We start from the raw sequence: 23,310 nt of genomic DNA, 5'->3' as shown, positions 1-23,310 counted from the left end.
ATATACATCATTGTTCTATTGCTTATACACAAAATAAGGTTGATTTTAATAGCGCGCAAAAGTGACTAAAGCCCTCAAAATCCTAGCTTAAACCCTGCGGCCATGCTATTTAGTAGTACTGCAAATAATATTCAAAGAGAAGTAAGCAGATGAGACAAGAATTAGAGGCATTAAGAAATGAAAACCTTCAGAAATCATATGAGAGTGAAGAAATGGTAAAGATGAGACAAGAGTTAGAGGCATTAAGAAATTTTAAGAATCTTCAGATGAAGAATAATGCTCAACATTTCACTCAGATTAAATCTGACCCTGTTATCAATAGTCAAAATAGTTATGCAGAGACTCAGTAACGTTCAACAAACTCCTGTAACAATATAACATTACCAGAGACCCAGCAACGTTCCCCCAACTCCTGCAATAGTATAACATTGCCAGAGACCCAGCAACGTCCAACCTACTCCTATAATAACACAACATTGCCAGACACCCAGCAACGTTCTACACATACATACATGGATACAGCATTGTCAGAAACCCAGCAACAACCATCATATGCCTATGCAAATACGACAATACCTGAGACCCAGCATCGTCCAAACTATTCTTGTACGAGTACAGTCATGCCTGAAATCCAGCAACGTCCAGACTACCAGCAGTATCCAAACAATTCCTCAGTACCAAACTGGTTACCTAGGCAACAGTATGGCAGACCACAGCAACAGCACCATAATTATGAAAACTCCAAGATAGACAATGGGAGAAGAAACAGAGTGCCATTTTACAACGGCAGAGATCCCTGGAATGCCTATTTTATGCAGTTTGAACTTATTGCAGAGATCAACAGATGGGATACTAATACTAAAGCCATTGAATTAGTAACCGCACTGAAAGATGAGGCAATGGTTTATGCTTCCTACCTTTCACCAGAGACCAAAAGATCTTTCTTTGGGCTATGTGCAGCTATGTCAAACAGATTTGGTGACCATGGATATCCAGAGACGTATAGACAGGAATTGCACACATTAAGGAAACAGGGCAAAGAAAACATCCATGAATATGCTTCCAGAGTAGAAATGCTAGTCAGACGGTCATTTCCTACTATTGATGTAGCCACTCACAGTACATTGAGTGTAGAGTATATGTTAAGAGGATTACCCGACCAGAGCATTGCTATAGAATTACTGACAAAGAGGATTACCAGTATGACTGAAGCTATCCACCAGGTGACTTTATATGAAACATATAAAAGAGGAAATAAAGATAGAAACATCCGTCAGCTGAGTATGCAAGAAACTGTTGATTTAGATGAAGGTGAAGATGATTTTGAAATAAGGAAAGTTGGTGGGAAAAGATATGTAACTGAGGAGAGGCTGACACAATTTGAAAGAGGGATGAAAGACTCCATCACCCAGTCCATCACTCAGTCAGTAGGGGAGATAATTCAGAAGGAAATGACAAAATTTAACAAACCAAATGTTAACCAAAGTTATAGGCAAAACCAGCAGTATAACAAAGGCAATAGAACAAAAACAAGAATCACGAGATGTTTTAATTGCAATGAAGAAGGTCATTACATCAAAGACTGTAAAAAACCAAGAAAAAGTAAAAGCAGTGCGGAAAACAGAGATTTTTCCAACAGCAATGAGGCACAAGAGGATTCTTTAAACTAATAAGGGCTGAGACTGTCGACCAAGTATCAGCCATTGATAAAATTATTGAAGTTAAGGATATAACTACCAGGAATGGACCATGTGGAGATGAATTAGATGCATTGAATCATGATCTGAGCTTGAATTTGTTGTTTGAGGGATTTGATGAATTACAGAAGAGTACACCTAGTGATGTAATTGGCAGTGCTGAACCGAGTCAGACAATAGGGAAAAATATCGTCATTGATCGGGTGAGGGCAGCTACCATTACTGTTCCTTTGGTCATTAACAAGGTTGAAACCAAGGCAGTTATTGACACTGGAGCGGAGGTGACAGTTTTGAGTGAGGAACTGTATTCTAAAATTCCAAGACATGCGACCAGAACTGAAGAAGGCAACAAGGAATTTAGTGGTTGCAGAGGCTGGGAAGCATATGACAACAAGGGGAAAAGCACAGATAGAGATGAAACTAGGAAATGAGATTTTCACCTGGCCCATGTATGTAGCCCCCATTGGAGACAACGTATTGTTAGGATGTGACCTGATTGATGAAAAGGACACAACTATCAACTGCAAGAGGGGACTCCAATTAAATGGTGAATGGATAGAATGCCAAACCACAAGACAAATAGATGGTATAGCTAGAGTTAGGATAAAAGAAGCAATTACCATACCAGCCAATTCTGAGATAATTATTGCTGGAGAGGGTTATGACACAGAAGGATTGTCCAGCCGGTATTCTATACTTGAACCAGTTGTTGAAGATAGTAGAAAAATTATGGTAGCAAGTACGCATGCAGACATGTGTGAATATATAGGAAATATTACAAGTGCAAGTTATAAGGGTAATCAGACGGACAAGGTCGATGTCCAAATGTTGCCTGAACTTTTGCAACATGCTACAGAAGATAATTTAAGTGTTACAGATGAAAATGTTCCAGTTACTGAAGAAATTGTAAATGTTATAGTTACAGAAGAGGATGGAAACATGTTCTGTCAGGAGGAAAAGATAAGTCAACTGAAAGAAGGTTTACGTAAAACAGATTTAGACCAAACTACGAATGAATTTGAGAATGAGGAACATGTAACTCGAGATACACAAAAAGATTGGAGGAAACGGAAGAAAAGACGAAAAGTTGACACAGAAGCGAGATAGCAGAAGAGAACACAGAAGGAGCAAAGAACAGAAGAGGACAAAAAGAGACGAACCAATAATACAGTGAAGTTGTTGGAAAAGAAGACGTTGAAAATTTTAAAAAACATTTATTTATATTGAAAAGACACAAAACTAGACATTTGTTGATATTATTTATATGCATATTGTTTTGTATGCCGTTCGTACAATTTTATCATTATGTATACGTGTCATAGATCGTGGTAGGTTATTCGTGATTTAGACAAAAACAAATTTTCTTAATTTTAATATTCGATTGAGACAGCAGGTGCTTGTTTAAATTTTGTTCGATTGTATATAATGATTTAATCTTTCGTAGTTATTTAAATTTCGAGACGAAATTCTATTTTTGACGGAGGGCAGTGTTGTGAACGTTAAATATCGCGGCAGTACCTTTTTGTAAACGTAACGTCGTTCCCGGCAAATTTGACAGTTGCCGATTTAACGTTACGAAATTCCGCCAACATGTGGCGTTCGAATAACATCTTTGTTTTCTATCTTGTTATGAATCCTACATTTCTTTAGTTACTTGTATTTACATGCTTTATATCGTTGAATCGGTGTCCAGACGTACGAAATTATGCTTGCTTTCTTTATAATTCATATGTATGTACGTACTGACAGTTATTTACATGATTTAACCTTGACCGGCAACGGACTATATTCTTACACGCAAGGATAAGGCGTGCTAAGTATAATAAAAACCGGATTTTTCTTATAACGAAACGAATTTGAACCAAGCTTGAAAGAATACAAGAGGTAATAACGCATACACGAAAAACACATTCAAACGTTTTAACATATTGTATTTCATTTTCCTGTATTCATCATTATTGATAATAATAATCTCTGATACTTTTAAAAGTTGTTTAGTCATTATTTAATATCCAGAAACCAAAGATATTGTTTTTAAATTAAAGATTGGCAACAATCTTTACAGTTATATTTAACTTTGCCATTAAAGTGCGAGGTTTGGCATGCCATAAAACCAGGTTCAACCCACCACTTTTATTCCCCTTTAAAAGTGTCCTGTACCAAGTCAGGAAGATGGCCATTGTTATAATATTGTTCGTTTCTGTGTGTGTTGCATTTTAACGTTGAGTCGTTTGTGTTTTCTCTTATTTTTGAGATAAGACGTGGCACGGTACTTGTCTATCCCAAATTCATGTATTTGGTTTCGATGTTATATTTGTTATTCTCGTGGTGTTTTGTCTGTTGCTTGGTCCGTTTCTGTGTGTGTTGCGTTTCGGTGTTGTGTCGTTGTTCTCCTCTTATATTTAATGCGTTTCCCTCGGTTTTAGTTTGTTACCCCAATTTTGTTTTTTGTCCATGGATTTATGAGTTTTGAACAGCGGTATACTACTGTTGCCTTTATTTAATGTAACAATAATATTTTTATTATTGTTACATTTCCATGTAACCGTAGCCAGTGCCTTTGAAATTTCTTGGATAACATTTCATTTATTGTTATTGTTTATCTTAAACCCGATGTTACCGTATTTGTATATATTTGACAGTTGACCTTCATCCTTTGTATTTGATATTTTTTCACATTTGAGTTTAATTAGGTTTACCTATGTGGTTAGTTTGTTTTAAGTACCACACAAAATATTTAATATACCAACATATATCATAGTATCTCCTTGGCATACATATAACAGTGTGAGCCTCTAAATTTTTTTCCCCAAATGTTTTTTAAATATCCCTCTAGGATCAATCTCAAGAAAGGGACTGGAAGTAACACATCTACTAATGTCTCCACAATCACCTATATATTTAACATAAGTAGTTGTTTATCAGTAAAAAAATACTAAAAATCTACAAATTGTTTTCCTCTTTTAGAACTGTATGTTCACATACTATAGAAAGCTATATATATATATATAAAAGGGAAAAAAAGAAATTGCAAATTAGTACTACAACTGCACAAGCAAAATAACTTATCGAAGCAATGAGAATAAGTCAAATTTTCCACTAGAATATGAACCCAAGTTCTCCAACTTAAATGCTTTTAAAGTTGACACCTATACTATACTCTTACTCTCTGCAAAATCTGAGCTAGTCAAGGGATACGTCATAGTCCCTTCCTCTAGATCATAATCCTTGGATAGTGAAGATGCATTTCCAATAACTAAACTTACCTGTGGGTTGACTTCCTCCCAGAGTTGTGGAACTTGTTTCTTGACTGTTTCATATGCAACAGGAATTTCTTGTATTACTATATTAACACCAGGAATAGATTTTTTGGCTAATTCCTGGACTGCAACCCAGCTGGCATTTATCGTGTGCTCTCCAAATGGCCCAAAACCTAGAAATTTCAAAAATTATTTAATTAAAGTATCTATATTAATTGTTGAACAGATGAACAACACAGCATTCACAACTAGGTCATCAGACTTTTCTTTCTTTAAAGGTACAGCTAAGCTCATCCTTAGTTTTTTGTTATTGTTCTTTTTGCTAGTGTTACTTACTGCTAATAGTCCTTTTAAAACTATTGCTGTTTTTTTTTCATCTCTTTCTTCTTCATTTTTCTTTTGACCATATTTCTACCTTTTGGTGACTTCCACCTTTGCATATTCTTTCTTTTTGTAAACAGTTTAATTATACAGATAATAAATACTCATCTGGTAATTGCTCCATTTAAAATAATAAATCTTTATAAAGCTATGAATTGATCTGTGCAGATAATTTTGGATCATAGAATCATATTTACTAAACTTAATTTGTTTCTTGTATGTTTTGTACCATATGCCTCATACAATTAGTAAGATGCCATTACGTAGCTTATATTTTCTAAGAAATGAAGACTGTAATTAAGTGAAATGAAAATAAGGATCTTAGTGGGTCATATAATGGGTTAAAATGTATGAGTATAGTTGCAGAAAGAAAGAAATATAAGTCTGACCTGGGAAATAACGGAAGTGAAAATGAAAGGTTGGATCATATGTTTATTTTGAAATATAAAACCCCTTACCCGACTTTTGCTATCTCAACTAGGTTTTATTTGTTAAATTTTACTTTAAAAGAATATGAATGAGGTTCTTTTTTTTATATAATTTACCATTTCTCAAACTTAAGTGATTAAATCCTAAATTCCTTTCAAACAATAAAACAAAAAGAATAATGTAATTATCCCAACATCAATATAAAATTGCATTTGGGAATACAATGAAATCTCAAATTTTAGCCTAATAGTCTTATACAGTCATATTTCTAATTAAAAAGGATGATCCTTTCTTAAAACTACAGTAGTTTCCTACTGTGGATTCATTTATTTTCGTGGGTATCCATTTTCATGGATAAAGGAAAACTATTGCGAATCCTATGATAGTTTTCCATAGATTCACCTGCAAGTTACCTGTCGATTTAAACTTTTGTAAGTTCTTTTGTCCCATCTAACAAATACAACAGGTATTGTTCTCTGTATAGTTTATTCACTGGGACCTTTAAATTTCTTCTAGGAGAAATATATCACTCATTGATTAATTTACCTGACCAAAAAATTATCTTCTTTTTTATTGAAATACTTCTATAAACTCACATAAACTGTATGCAATATTGTATTTATTCAATATATCATTAATATATTTTCAATCTGTTCAATATAAAATCTGGTTTGATAATAAAAAGTTTATTTCAGACACATTTTTTAGTATTTTCCAATGAATTTGCATGTTTTTGTTGTTTTACATTTATAGACCAGAAGGTACAGAACGAATACGCGGCTTTCGCACTGAGACTTATGTTTATGAAGACCTGGTTAATTTAAAAATAATAATATTCAAATTTTTATTTATCAAACACACAAAAATATTGAATATTTGATCAGAAATCAACTTTTAATTTTTGAATCAGTATTAATATTGAACACATTAAAAACGAGTTATTGGTATTGGATAAATACAACACCACATGCAGTTTTGTGAGTCCTTACTTAGTATTGGTATAAGTAATTTTTCATTATTGACAGTTAAATTTTTTGTTCAGGTAAATTAATCAATGAGTGATATATTTCTCTTGGAAGAAATTTAAAGGTCCTAGTGAATAAACTATACAGAGAACAATACCTGTTGTATTTGTTAGATGGGACAATAGAACTGCCAAAAGTTTAAATCGACAGGTAACTTGCAGGTGAATCTATGGAAAACTATCATAGGGTTCGCAATAACAAGTTCGTGATATTTGAATTCGTGGTTTTGACGAAGTCTGCATACTTGCCTAAAGAAAACTTGTTATTCGTTGAACATTTATTTTCATGGTTCACCTATACCCACGAAATCCACGAAAATTGGTATCCAACGAATAATAAAGAATCCACAGTAGTTATTTCCGGCTTTGAACAAATATAGTGAGAAATACCTCCACTCTAAAAAAAAATATCAAAAAATAGAGTCGCTCACCTGATCTAATTTGGATTTGGAAATCATGTAAAAATAGATAAAAATCATAAGAGATACCCAAAAAATGATTGAGGCCAAATTTGGTTGAATATTAGACCCGTAATTTAATTTTCAAAAATCCTAGTGGCCATCTTGGACAGTAAATTTGCAAGAAAGTGGCAACACTTCATCAGCACATCACAAGAAACATTTATGCCAAGTTTGATTTCATTCCATTTTGTGGTTCTCTAAAAGAAGACGTATGTATTACCCGCAGGGTCCTACGTTAAACTAGGTCCCCCACTGACGGCCGTCTTGGACAATGAATCGGCTTCAAAGTTACAACTCTCGATCAACACCTAATAAGGAACGTTCCTGCCATGTTTGGTTTTATTTCATTCAGTGGTTCTCTAAAAAAGAAAGACATTTGTATGTATTTCTAAAAGGGTCCTATGTAAAATTAAGTTCCAAGCTGGCGGCAATCTTGGATGATGAATCGGCTTCAAAGTAACAACACTTGGTCCGCATCTCACAAGGAACATTCGTGCCATTGTTTGGTTCAATTCCATTCACTGGATCTCTAGAAGAACTTCAAAATGTAAAATAGTTAACGACGACGTCGACGACGGACGCCAAGTGATGAGGATAGCTTACTTGGCAATTTGAGCCAGGTGAGCTTAAAAAAAGCAGCATGTCGAAAAGTTATATAATTTTTAAATTAAACATAAGATTTCGCACCTTTTAATTCAATTCAGTACTTTAACTTCAAGGTTGTGTCATCGAATAAGTTTAGAAACTGATATACAATCTATTGACATAGTTATTGAGTTTATATTATACATACAGTAGATAACATTTAAATTCATTGATTATTTCAAATCAAATTAGATATTGCAAAGAAGGAAGTAGAATAAGGCAGACATTCAAAATGGCGTTTTCTAAGTCCATCCAAAAAGGACAAATACCTATCAATTGTCAACTGTGTGAAACTGACACAGTCATCAAATGGAAATGTATAGAATGTAATCTTTTAATGTGTTATAACTGCCGTGATAAAATACATCCGAAATTCAGAAGTGCAAAGGATCATAAGATCGTGGATATCAAAGATGTTGGACATTACAATGAAGAATTGGATTTTACAAACATTAAATGTGATGAACATTCCGGACAATTTTCCTGTCTATTCTGCAAGAAATGTGACAGTCTCGTTTGTCCGACTTGTGTTTCAAAAGTTCATAAGAAACATGCAAATGATTTAATTGAAATACGTGAAGCATATGAAATGAAAATAGAGAGAATTAAGAAAGGACAAAGTCATTTTTATGAAACCAAATCAAGCATGACTGCTAAAAAAGATCAGTTGGGGCAGCTTAAAACAGCAGAAAACTCAAAACATATGAAAGTAACGCAAGATATTCTTACTCATAAGAAAACATTGAAAAAAATAATTGACAATTACTTTGAAAAGTTAGAAAAGCAATTAGACAGTACTAGTAAAAGAGTTCTACAATCCATTGAACATGGCCTTTCAGCAACCATTGGGTCCATTCAAGAAGTGGAAAACAAAACAGATGAAGTCAACGATTTCATGAACCTTACAGATGCTACAGAATTTTTCAAGAAAATCGGAAAGATGGAAAAATCTATCAAAGTCCATATAGAACCATCCACGATAATCACAATTCTATTCCTAAATTTATACCAGGGGAGTTCACTCAGTCTAATGTTGGAGAGTTACGAAGTGTTGGCCGCCAGTCCACTGTACTTAGTGTTGATATGGACATTAATGAAACAATCCAAACAGATCTCTCAGGAGTAACGTATTTATGTCCATGTACTAATTATGATAATTCTCTATGGATATCTTGTGGCATAGATAAAGTAGTGAAGAGAGTTAAACCTGATGGAAATAAACTGAAAGTATTATCAAGTTTGCATATTGAAGTCCATGGCATGGCAGTACTTCAATCAAATGTCCTCTACAGCAACTGAATGTTTCTGGTAAACTGACAGACACTGTATATGATGTAGCCCCGTTATGTTCTACTTCCATTTACATTACCAGTGGTAATAAGGTAGTCGTAGGAGGCAATGCTGATTATCTAGGAAGAAGAGCTGTGTTTGTGATGAATGAGAAGGGAGACCATGAGACTGTGTATGAACATGACCAACACAATCGACCTATATTTAGTTACCCATTTTGTATAACCAGAACCAGTAATGGTAATATACATGTAGTGGATAGTGATCCCGGTAGTCACAGAGGTAGAGTGGTGGTGTTAGGACAGGGAGGGGATATAATCAATACATATACCGGACATACAAATATCAACAATGACAAACAATTCAGCCCAGCCGGTATAGTGACAACACCAAGAGACATTGTCATTGTAGCTGATATGAATGCGCATTCACTGCTTATTTTTAACAATGTTGGCCATTTGATGACTTATTACAATGCCGCAAACAAAGGAATACTTTATCCATATGCTCTTGCTTTCACACCAACAGGACAACTCTATATAGGATGCAGTAAACCCAATTACATTACGAAAAAGGAAGCAAAGACAAATGAAGTGACCATCACAGGGTGTTGAAGTGAAAATTCATCATTCCTTAAATTGCTCCATCTGAGGACTTGTCATCTATCTTAATATTATCTTAATGTTCATACTTTATGGTTTATGTTAATTTATCTGATGACAAAAGTAACTTTGAAATTTAACCAGATATAGAACTGTGAACTTTATTTTGACTCAAAAGAAAATATTGTTTAAAATTCAGAATACTGCGGAAAATTGTAAATATATTAAAAATGCTGATCTGCCTGATTAATAATTCTAAATACAATTTAAATATAAGAAAGTACAGTATTTTTGATTTTCAAAAGTAATTTGGACAAACACATAACCATGACAAACAAATTCTTTTGCATTATTGAATTATTTATGAGATAGGATCATTTCATGCAATTGATTCTTTTCTTTGGTCTGTTTTATCATTCTTAAAATCAAAACTATTTCGGCTTTACAGCAATAACAGAAAAATTGCATTAGGAATCTTTGAATTACATAGGTGTAGAAAACAAATTATGTTATATTTTACGTTAATTGAGAGTGTTCAGTTCAGTTTCTACAATATGAGTAAAAAATGGCGTTGGCTGGTCACTTCTATGACACACAAAAAAACAGTACCTAAAAACAAAGAAATCACAAGTTCAGTATATGTTCCTTACTCTTCTACAACAGACAATTGTTTATACATTGCCAAGCTCTACATGCTCTTATTCACACTAAACCAAGAAAAAAATTGAATAAATCTAAAATCAACACCATAACATACCTACCAAACAGAAAAATACCAAAAGGGACAATCAGAACTACAGTTTAAGAGAAACTGACAATCATACCTAAAATAAACAAGACAAAAACGTACAACAATCTACAAAACACTACAATGTACATTTAAATCTAAAGACCTCTGGAACCTTATATGAGGGGTTGATCTGCTCACTTGAGCAAAGCAGCTGGTGGAACAATATTTTGTAACAACATAAGACAAAGTAAATTAGGCTGTATCTTCCCGCTTTTTCAGCTTGAACTCCCTGAAACCTCCTTTTTATTATTTCTGAATCCTTGCATTTAGTTGTTAATATTTATAACACTAAAACAACTACCACTTTATACTGTTGAAATAGAAATAAGAATATGTGGTATGATTGCCAATGAGACTACTCTACACTAAGAGACCAATGGACTAAGAAATCAACAACTTTAGGTAACTAAGGCCTTTCACAATGAGCAAAACCCATACTCCATTGTCACCTTTAAAATTTGTCGAAATGACAAATGGAAAAAAAATTTAAAAAAATATAATATAAATATGTATGGAAAAATCAATTATGGTACAAAATAATAAACAGCAACCACTAAATCATAGGCTCCTAATTAGGACAGGCACATACAGAATTGGCAGTTTAAATATTTTATCAAAAACTTAAATGTGTCACAACAAAAGTGTAAAAAAAAAAAATTGTCAAGCTTCATACTCGCCAAGTAGAACGCCACATGCAGAGTATCGGCTATGTTTGACACGGGGTGGTGGTTTTGAACGAAGAATACAAGTTCAAGTATCAAAGTTTCTTTTTTGGGAATTGTTTAAACAAAATTATGTATTGCACAGAAATGTCCATACCATAATCCTTTTCCAGCCAGCAGAAGCAGACATTTACAGTGCTCTGGTTTCACAAACACTTCTCCCTAGTTATCCGTGTTGCTAAAAACAAAGTGTACAGTAGAGATAACTCTTTTAGGTTCTATATCACTACAGAACCAGATATCTTACACTTGTGAAGAAGTTAACAAAAGGAAATTTCAAGTTACAGTAAAAGAAATACCACAAATCTATGGAAAAGTGATATCATTATGAGATTTTACATCAAAGATACACATTTTCAATTTTACAATCAATCAATCAACACATATCAATGGAGAAAACTCTGTCAGGTCGGTGATTGATGAAACAAAAAAGACACACACTGAAATAGAGAATATATATTCTATAAGCAATATAGATATGTTTAACTTATTTGAAAGGGATGTTCTTTTGTGACAAAAACAATATTACCCCAACTCAAATGAGAGATAACTTCATAAAAAAATTATAGCAAATTCTGAATAAACCGTGTGCTTCACCGAGCAAAAATTGATACAAACACAGAGGTCCAACCCTGATCAGTTTGGGCAAAAATGGAAACAATATGCAAGCTTGAAACCGGTCTGAATTTGGATTGTAATTAAATGTTTGACACATTTAGCTTTCTGACACAGAATAAATGTAGTCAAAGAACTTAAAATTGATTATATGATGTGAATTTATATTTAATTGAAGATTTCTTGCTTTTGTACAATACACTGTTCTGTTGTGCAATACTTAACAAATCTGTTTTTTATACTTTATACAAAGAATTAGCAAAGTAAATTGTGACCCCTCAATTTTATGGGGAAATTCAGAATTTAAAATATTGCCCCCCTTTACCCCTCCAAAAAAAAATTTGTTTACCCTCACCCTTTACACCGTGTAGAACGCCACATGTGCGGTGTCGGCTATGTTTGACACGGGGTGGCAATTTCGAAGCAGAGAAAAACTAACAAAGTAAGTTCAAGTATTAAAATTTCTTTTTTTTATAATTCTTAGTACCATTTAATGATTGCACAAAATGACCTGAAACATAATCTATTTCCTGCAAGCACAAGCAGTCTTTTTCAGTGCTCTGTTTCCTCAAACACCTCTCCCTAGTTTTCCGTGTTGCAGATTTTGAGGCACTTATCCACAAAATGCTTGTTTTAGACCCTTATTCCTGAATACTTTGGGCAATTATCCCAAAAATGATATCCAACCTTCTACTTATATTGTGTTACAATTTCAGAGTAATCAATGCCATTGTGTACATCTACCTAGGGGAAACTTGATGCAAAGCATTATAATTTACTGGTTTGTTGCATTTAATAGAAAAAGAGTACTTTTTGGCAAATAAACCAAGATTTTTATAGAAAATCCACAGCCTTTAATACCGAGTTTTTTGTTATAATTTTTGAAACAGCTAGATTACTCACTTGCTTTTCTATGACGTGCTAGTGTTTATTTTTTACAAAAAGTTCTAACCAACCTATAAATTCCAAAAAACCTTCAGGGGCGGATCCAGCCATTTTAAAAAGGGGGGTTCCCAACCCAGGACAAAGGGGGGGTTCCAGCTATGTGTCCCCATTCAAATGCATTGATCGTTTATTTGTTTTAACAAATAACTATATTGATAAGCTTGTTTAAAGGAAATCAATGCTAGCACTGCATGCAATAATCCTATATATATCACTCATCAATTTGCCAAATATGAGAGTACAATGATAAAGGCTGTGGGTTTTCTATAAAATTTCCATATGTTTAGCATTGAATCAATACAAGGGTACATAATCCTTTAAAAAATATGACCAAACATGCCAATACTTATTATTTGAACCTAAAATTAAAAAAAAACTTTTTATTTGACCTAACTGCAATTTTAGCAGACATTTTTTATACAAGAACCTAAAACTAAATTTGAAGAGATAATTATGAAATAAATCAATCAAAGTATAACATTACAGAAACAAAGATGGGAGATTATTAAACTCTAACAAATTTAACATATATACCATCTCAAAAGGGGAAATAACTAGGTGATTTTTTCCAGATGGACCTAATGATGTAATCATTTATGGAGTACTGAGAAGGAATTCCCTTTAAATGTAGTACAATAATAGTTAAAAAAAAAATACCAATAGTTAATACATGGAAAATTTTATTACAATTTTTAATTTAATGCATTTTTTTGCAATACCTTAGATGTTTTATAGTAATCTCAAGCATTGCCATCGATTCAGTGTATCCAAAGTCCAAAGCATTCAGAAATCAATTTATGTTTACATATTTAGCTGATATTCTGACACTATAGGATTAACAGATGTGCTGGAAGTTTTCAAGCTTAATTCATGACATCATATACACTATATCAAAAAAATATCTTCATAGCCCCCAGATTAAGAGTTTGGCAAGTCAGACATTCAAAAGAAAACAATAAGAAAGCCAATTCAGATACTAAATTGAAGAGCATTAAAAACTAAAATGTGTGTCAAATCTGACTTAGACCATCTATGCCTGGAGTAAGCTATATATAAACAAACTGGTGATACATATCTTGAAAGGAATCATCATATCAAAAATATATTTCCCCTATTCATTTTTTTTTCATTACTTTGGTACCTGAAATCAAATACTCCCTTTTACAGAAATCTGCACTGAAAAAAAATCCATTTCTAAACACAAATTTCTAATTTTTTATGGAGGTGTTGTTTGGATAAGCCCCAAACTGTTCCAAAATCCAATTCAATTAACTTCTTTGAAGAAAAATTTTATATATGTTTTCATAAGAAGATTTTGAATCCTTCACATGTCAGACACAAAAAGTATAAGCTTACCTGTTACAAGTACTGTTTTCTTCTTTTCTTCATCAGACATTGCTTTTCAACTGAGAAAGAAAAACATAGAAAATTTACATTTTCAATCAAGATTCTTAATTGTTTGTAATTCAGATCCCAAACCATCAAATTTATAACAGAATATGAAACTTTTGTGTTGTCTATATCTACTTAATCAATCATATATTTGCATAGTCATACATGGAGATATAAATATTATCTATGCATGCATCATCATGAGTGGGTAGCATAAATAATCACTGGTTACCATATATTACAATATGCATCATACTATTTACCCTATACCCATCTCATTCTGATAAACTTTTGTATCAAGGATCTGTGACATTAAATAAAAAGTTTGAAATAGTGCTGGTATGCATTTAATTGACCCTATAGTAATTTATAAAATTGCTACCTCCATATTGAATCAAATAGATTAAAATCAGAAAAATACAGCTCAGATAGATTCAGTCTTAATATTTTGCCTAAGATAAAACAACCTGTTAAACTTTTATCTCAATTTACCATATTGTGTGTCTAATTTCTATGTACAGTTGTGGCTGAATGTATGGATAGTGTTAGATAACAATATAATAATAAATATAATTTATGTTGGCTTGAATAAAAAAAAAATACAAGAATTTGATGTTTTAACAGAAAACCTTCTTAAACTTGGAGACAACTCAAACATTACTTGTAAGTTGTAACCCCAAAAAATACATTTAAAAACACTATAAAGGTGAGATGTTACAATGAAAGAGACCCCTTATTAGGTTTGTAATTATTATGCCTATGTACCATTGTCTTATTACTGCAAGACAATAAATATTAAGAATTGACTTAAGAAAAGAAATACTAACTTTACCCACCTAATTTAAATCAACTGTTATTTTTACACATTTTCTCACATCAAAATTACTGTTAAAAAAATCAATTTTATTCATGACATGGTGTGAAAACTGCTGCATAGCAAAAGAAAATCTGGCAGACAGGTAGAAAAAAGTAAAATAACTAAAATATTGAACTGAAAGGGAAATTGAAATAGGAATATTCTTTTAATATAAAATGGCAATGTCAAAAGCTCAAACACATCTAACCAATGGATAACAATTGTCATATTCCTGACTTGGTACAGGCATTTCCTTATGTCAAATGGAAACAATTGAAATACACACACAAATTAAACTTGTCATACAGTTTGCCACCATTTTGAATATTATACATATAGTCATTTTTGTATACATCTTAACAGAAAACTACATATCAGTATTTTAAAAATGCTTTTATTTGAATCACATGATTGAGAAAACGTACATGAAGATGACTTATAAATTTCCAACCCTCATTCATCCAAATACCTTGAATTTCAGAACTATAAATAAACAGAAGACAGAAGATTATCTGTAATTTTTTAATTGTGTTTGTACCAATTTTTTGGGCCGATTACAATGTAAACCTTGCCTTAAAAAGAATTCAAATAAAGAAATACAAAATTTTGGCCAATAAATTATATCAGAAGTCCATTACTAGTATAGTATAGTAATGGACTTCTGATTATATGAATATGTTTTGTTAACCCTAACTATAATTTGAATGTCTTAGAAATGGTTTATTTGAAGAATATATATTTATGACTGACTGACAAGCAAATATCACAATAACATTATTTTTACTCTTGCGTTAACAATACTTAATGTTAGTTACCTTCTCAGTACTGTCAGTAAAAAACAAAAAAAAAGTACAACTGTGGATTATAAACAAAACGAAAGTGAAAGTAGCCACCAAACTTCCGTGTTTTCTAAATAAAGGTTGCTATCGGACCAAATTTCCGAATTTTTAATTTCCTTTTTCAGGCGACTCTTTTCTATTTTTTAAGGGTTTTATTTAATATTGGCACTGGCTACGGTTACATGGAAATATAACAATAATAAAAATATTATTGTTACATTGGAGACTAAATGCCGGAATGCGTTGACAATTTGTTGGGTATAAAGGAACCGATTAATTACGAATGTAACAATAGTTATTGAGGCTACGGTAACATTGCGTTATTGTTACATGAAAAACAGCAATGTACGATGGGACTAGGTACTAAATAATAAAAGTTGAAGACATTTATTTTGAAACGAAATTACGTCCTCCGTGCATGGATACATGTATAGAAAAGTTCACAATATTTTAGTTCAAAGTTAGCAAACTTTGCTTTTGATGTATCAATTTTTTTAGAACTGCATTTGTATAGTTGTATGAAATTTGTGTCTTGATATTGTTTCAGTTTCGTTTCAAACGCATTTCAAGTTTTAAATTTTTCACCCAAAACAAAACGGGTAAAAGGAATCTCTTACGTGGCAAGTGAGAATTTCTAATTTTAGATGAGAACGTGTTCTTCAAGAACACCAAAGCCATTAATACGTAAAACTATTTAAACACCATTTGTTGAATAATTATATTTATTATTTATCATTATTACAAGTATTATTTAGTACATATGAAAGAATTAAGCAACAAAACTTTAGACGATTTAAGTTTAATATATCTAGCGTACATTGCTGTTTTTCATGTAACAATAACGCAATGTAACCGTAGCCTCAATAATTATTGTAACATTCGTATTAATTGGTTCCTTGGCCAACTTTGCATTCCGGCATTTAGTCTCCAAAGTAACAATAATATTTTTATTATTGTTACATTTCCATGTAACCGTAGCCAGTGCCTTTAATATTTAGCCTTACAAATATAGATTCCTTTCGGTTTCAAAGAGTAATGGGTCCGATTTGTTTGCATAGTATTGCAAAACAGAAAGATAGCTTACCTTGGCTAATACCAAACATACGCAAATTAATACGCCGCCGTGACAGGCTATACAAAAGAAAGAAAAAGTCAGCGGATGATATCCTAAGATTACATCATAATCGAAAGAAGCCAGGCAAAAAGTACAGAAAGAACTACGTCGTGCATATTGGAAGTACATCGAAAATATAGTAACACCTAAAGAAGAAACCCAACCACACAGCAAACAGAATTGGCTGAAAATGTTCTATTTTCCTTTGTTCATGATACATTGTCACAAAAATTGTCAGTATTCACCTCAAAATTAACAAAATCTTTAAACATACTTATTAAGAAGGGTTAGTTACGATACTGTTGTCAGTTCTCTAAAGATTACTTATTTTGGCTTTAATATTGATTCACTTGGACAGGGTTCTTCTTCATGTTCTCATATATTTAATGATGGTATATACTACTAAACCCCTAACTGCAGGGATTGTGCTTGATATTCATATGATGAAGACGATATATCATTAATTAGTTTAATTCAGGTCTCGAGCTCGCATGTCAGTAACTGCTAGAAGTCTGTGTTAATTTATGTATCATTGTCAATTTGTTTAGTTTCTTTTGTGACCTATTCTGACATCGGACTCTGACTTCTCTTCAACTGAGTTTTACTGTGCGTAGTGTTGTGCGTTTATTTTTTCTACATTGACTAGAAGGATAGGGGGGAGATTGAGATCTCAAAAACATGTTTATCTAGCCTTTGTTAGTCTTGTATTATTTTAATTTTAGTTTCTTGTGTACAATTTGGAAATTAGTATGGCGTTCATTACCACTGGACTAGTATATATTTGTTTAGGGGCCAGCTGAAGGACGCCTCCGGGTGCGGGAATTTCTCGCTACATTGAAGACCTGTTGGTGACCCTCTGCTGTTGTTTTTTATTTGGGCGGGTTGTTGTCTCTTTGACACATTTCCCATTTCCATTCTCAATTTTATCTAGCCGCATTTTTGCGACTGTCTCAAGTCAGGAGCCTCTGGCCTTTGTTAGTCTTGTATGATTTTTAATTTTAATCTTTTTCTTTGGAGATATTGAGGTCCCCGTAATAAAATCATCATAAGGACCATAACTTATATATAACATAAACATCGACAATTGAACCATATGTCTTTGACGAAACATGTGTACATAAGTCATCACTAGAAACCTCTCAATAACTGCCAATAGGAAATTCTAGCTTTGGATCCATCCAATAAATTTATAATAGAAATTTAATGGGATAGAATACGGCATCAAAAATGTTTAACCCTTACTCTTTATTTATCACTGGTGATAAGCGGATGGTCGTAACTAAAAGTTACGACCATCTGAATATGGGAGACAACTCTAGGGATAAGTTTTTCTTTTCCGATTTTCGTGCAGTAAAAGGTTCATTAGAGTCAAACCGCTTGTGTCATATACCCATATCGTGAGTGCGTTGTTTTGAAACCAAATTTGACGCATAAAATCATTCCAATTTTCGTAAAATAGTCATTCAAAAATTCGAGCATGATGGTCGTAACTTTAACTTGTGATGGTCGTAATGTCAACTATAGTATTTTGGATGATGGTCGTAACCGACAAAAGATGGTCGTAACGTTGAAAGATGACCGTAACTCAAGTATTTAGACGAACTTTTATCAAATTATTTTAAAAGTACTGTGCACATGCATAACCATGTTAATAAACTCAGTTGTTATATAAAGTTTACTACAAAAAATATTATTTCATTTGTTACTCTGATAATGGTATGCAGAAATTAAGTTTAAGAATTATCAAACATACATTTTTGATATGTTCCAAACGACCATCATTTAGGAGAAACATTGAAAACTAATCAACTCGCATTAAGCCAAATAGTATGTTAGGGTTGAGTATTAATATATTTTTTACTGTACGTTAAGGCATAAAATTGTTTCAAATATTTGCTTTCAGATTTTTTTTTATTTACGACTTTTTATTACCTGCAATCATGTCGGCAGATGAAATTATTGAACGTACAATTTTGAATAATCTTCTTTAATTTTTATTCAGCTATAATGATTGCAGTTTTTATAAACCATTGGCTTTTAAATATTCGGCTTTTGGTGAATCATGATTAACGAAAATCCACAAATGCCTGGTGTTTTTAACGTGTTGTCTTTATTTTTTATCGATTGCATGACGATCTTGCGGTATATCATTGATATTTGTTCTAAGTATTGGTTCAGAATAAAAACTTAATCCATAGTGTCGCAATGAACATTGTGTTAACCTAGAAAGTATGAATAAGGTAGGTATATATTTTACAATGCTACACGCGTTGAATTTAAGAGTAAGAACAAATATTAGTAGTTTATAGACAGGCTTGTAGCCAGGATAATATTACAAGGTAGATTTAAATGTACTGCGGCAAATATTACATACATATGCAGGTATATATTTTACAATGCTACACGCTTTGAATTTAAGAATAAGATCACATATTAGTAGTTTATAGCCAGCCTTGTAGCTAGGATAATATTACAAGGTAGAACTAAATGTACTGCGGCAACTATCACATACATATGCAGGTTGAAAATAATGTTTATGTTATATGTTTATATTGTATGAATGCACTCAGATTTAAAAGACCAGCACGCTGAGTTGAAGCACAAAGTTCTATCTTTTAAATATTATCCTGTCTACAAGCTATGTATGAATACTGGTTGCTGAAATTCAAAAAATACATTATCATCAGCATATAGTAAACAATGTAAATTACTAACCCCTTTGATATTCTTTAGTAAGAAGATTAAGGATTCATACTGTGAAGGATTTTTTTTACTCGTGTAGTAATTTTGACTCTACATATGGCTCCTCTAGTAAGTGGAAAGATGATCCCAAATTGTCAAGCCTGTGCTAGTATCTGATCATAGACTTTGCAATGTCAAAATACAGAGTGAATCTACCGAGTTAAGAAAGATTGGAAAAATGTGTTGCTCTTTTGGGTACACCAAGTAAATTTTTACAAAATTTCATGCGTAGTCTTTCTGAAAGAATCTTAGGATAGGCCTGATCTACATTTGTAGTCATATATATATTATTATTTTTTTTTGAAAGGGTTTAAATATCGCCAAATGTTAGTACTATATAAGGGAATAGGTTTTATTGTATGCTCAAACACATAAAGACTGTTTTTTAAACTTGGATTCAGTGACAGAATGTCCTTGCGTAGCTTATAGTAGGCTTTTAAAGCCTTATTATAAAATTCTCTCTGAGTGAAGGAAAACAATCCAGATGCACTAAAAGTTATTCCTAAATATTTACAATGTTGAGCACAATCAATAAGTCTGTTATTAAAATAAAAATCATGTTTGATATGTCTGCCTGTCTTGTTAAATATACGCACCTTGGTTTTAATGGGATTCATTTTCAAACACCGATCTTAATCCATCAAGTTTAATTTGAAGTCCTTTTGCTGAAGTTGAAAAAATGGCAATATCATCAGTATATGTATAGTAAAGAATAAACTGGTCGTGAATAAACAACAGCTTGATCAGGGGAACTTTTAATTCAATCAGAAAGTTCATTTATACAAATTTTAAACAAATTTGGAGTCAAATTGTCTCCTTGTTTTACTCCAACTTTAGTTCTAAAGAGATCTCTTACCATACTATTTAACTATATTCAATAGCTTAAGTTTTATCCCTGGGAGAATGACAGTATCAAAAGTCTTCTGGAAATCAACAAAGCAGGCAAACACTCTACCTTCTTTTGTATTACAATACTTATTGATAATAGTTGTTAGAATGAACATATGGTCAGATGGTCGTGTTTTTTTTTTGGTAAACCCAATTTGGCTATCACCAATGATATGATAGTTATCTAAGAATTTACAAAGATGTGTATCTTATTAAAAAAGCTTCCCCAATGAATCAGTAATTGTAATTCCTCGATGGTTATTAAGATCGGATGCATCATTCCTTTTGTGAATTTGGAATAAAAAACCTGTGGTCCAGGGTTCATGGTATTTCCCATAAGAAACACAAAGATGTATAGCGGATAGCATGGTACCAATAGGCGTATTCAGAACTTTCTAAAACCACGGGTAATACCTGAACTTCGAAATTGCACCTTATAATCAGCTTGAGTCTATACCAAATGACAATACGACTTCTCAAAATCCAGGCTAAGAATAAGATGTATGTTCTTTAATTCGATTACGGACCTGCGAATTCGCGGATATGATATTGTCTCGATAACGACCCCCATACCATTATTTTGATTCCTTACTTTAAAGGATCAATTTTAAATTGTAGATTTTTCTTTTGAATTCCACCTAGTAAGTACATACTAGTTTTTAAAAAGTTTATCTTTTCAATACATGCAAAATATAAAGAAAATAAATCAAGATACTGTTATTTCATGTGATGTCAAATTTGTTAAAAGAGCCTTTTCTTAATTCGTAACTAAGAATGATCATAACCAGAGCTGTGTTTTAAAATGAATTCTCCACTTTTGAGAAATTTATATTGTTATTAAACTTAACCGCTTATAATTAGTTGCCTCTTGGTCGATTTTATACATTATATTTTAAGTAACAGTGACTGGTCATTTCATTTTGTATTGGGTTTTTTTTTCGATTCATTCCAATTTTCTTTCCTTTCGCTCTTTACAGGTATCCCTCTCTTCATCCCTTTTAGTTTTTGTCATTCGACCATCACAATTTTAAGTTACGACCATCCTGAACATTTTTGTTTTTTTAGTTACGACCATCATGCTCGAATTATTGAATGATCATTTTACGAAAATTGGAATGTTTTTATGTATCAAATTTTGTTTCAATATCAACGCACTGACGATTAGTATGTATGAGACAAACGGTTTGACTGAAACAATTTTTTTACTGCACGAAAATCGGAAAAGAAAAATTTATTACTAGAGTTGTCTCTCATCTTCGGATGGTCGTAACTTTAAGTTACGACCATCCGCTTACCACCAGTGATTTATATACAAGCCTCACGTCAAGAACTATTAAATTAGTGCATTTTACAACAGACACAGACTGTCGGCATCCCAATGGGAACAAACTGTGCCCCTCTACTTGCCGACTTTTTTCTTTATTATTATGAGGCTGACTTCATGCAGGAACTTCTTAGGAAGAAAGATAAGAAGTTAGCAATATCCTTTAACTCTACTTTCCGCTATATAGATGACGTTCTTTCACTTAACAATTCAAAATTTGGTGACTATGTGGAACGCATCTATCCCATCGAATTGGAGATAAAGGATACTACAGATACAGTTAAGTCGGCTTCATATCTTGACTTACATCTAGAAATTGACAATGAGGGTCGGTTGAAAACAAAACTTTACGACAAAAGAGATGATTTCAGCTTTCCAATTGTGAACTTTCCATTTCTAAGTAGCAACATTCCAACAGCACCTGCATACGGGGTATTTATCTCCCAATTGATACGATATTCCCGTGCTTGCATTTCCTATCATGATTTTCTTGATAGAGGGTTACTGCTCACAAGGGAGCTATTAAACCAAGAGTTCCAAATGGTGAAGTTGAAATCATCCCTTCGTAAATTTTACCATAGTTGGTTGACCGTTATGAAATAACCGTTTCACAAATGATATCGGATATGTTCCTTACGTCGTAACTACAATCCCCTTCCCTTTCATGAATGTGACCTACCGAATTAGTCTATTTACCGGATTTGTAATCACATAAGCAACACGACGGGTGCCACATGTGGAGCAGGATCTGCTTACCCTTCCGGAGCACCTGAGATCACCCCTAGTTTTTGGTGGGGTTCGTGTTGTTTATTCTTTAGTTTTCTATGTTGCGTCATGTGTACTATTGTTTTTCTGTTTGTCTTTTTCATTTTTAGCCATGGCGTTGTCAGTTTGTTTTAGATTTATGAGTTTGACTGTCCCTTTGGTATCTTTCGTACTTCTTTTACACTTATTTTATGTTTTTGAGCAAAAATAAAGGTCCTAAAAAAAATTCGCCCCGTTACGCTCGGCAACGAAATTTATTTTAGTACCACTATGAAAAATCCTCTGTATGCCAAGACACATTGAATGGCATCCGACACAAAATTGGACTGAGTATAAAATTAAGCCAAGATATTCCACCTTTTGTATCCTTTTGGATTGTTGACTTTTTAACACATTTTATGTTTCAAATTCTTTTCTTTTTTCTATATTTTAAATTTTACTTTCAAAAAAGTGAGATAACTCAAATTGTTGCTAAAAAATGACGTTTTCATAAGCGAAATTCAAGTGTCAGGAGAGGGTCAGAATGCAG

The 23,310-nt window shown here is 32.7% G+C and overlaps 1 protein-coding gene across 1 annotated transcript in view; it reads right to left on the bottom strand.

Annotated features, from left to right (window-relative positions):
- Nucleotides 1-16,027, bottom strand: part of LOC139520596 (pyroglutamyl-peptidase 1-like) — a 30,088-nt gene extending 14,061 nt beyond the window's left edge. Inside the window, exons 1-3 of the mRNA XM_071313398.1 lie at nt 15,925-16,027; nt 14,218-14,267; nt 4,964-5,130 (exon numbers count right to left, since the gene is read on the bottom strand). Of these exons, the coding sequence (XP_071169499.1) occupies nt 4,964-5,130; nt 14,218-14,257 (207 nt within the window). The 5' untranslated portion in view covers nt 14,258-14,267; nt 15,925-16,027. The remainder of the gene's footprint in view (nt 1-4,963; nt 5,131-14,217; nt 14,268-15,924) is intronic.
- Nucleotides 16,028-23,310: the final 7,283 nt, after the last annotated feature.

This window comes from Mytilus edulis, chromosome 4, assembly GCF_963676685.1.
Source record: "Mytilus edulis chromosome 4, xbMytEdul2.2, whole genome shotgun sequence".
Taxonomy (NCBI): Eukaryota; Metazoa; Mollusca; class Bivalvia; order Mytilida; family Mytilidae; genus Mytilus; species Mytilus edulis.
This window is presented reverse-complemented; position numbering and strand designations above follow the sequence as displayed.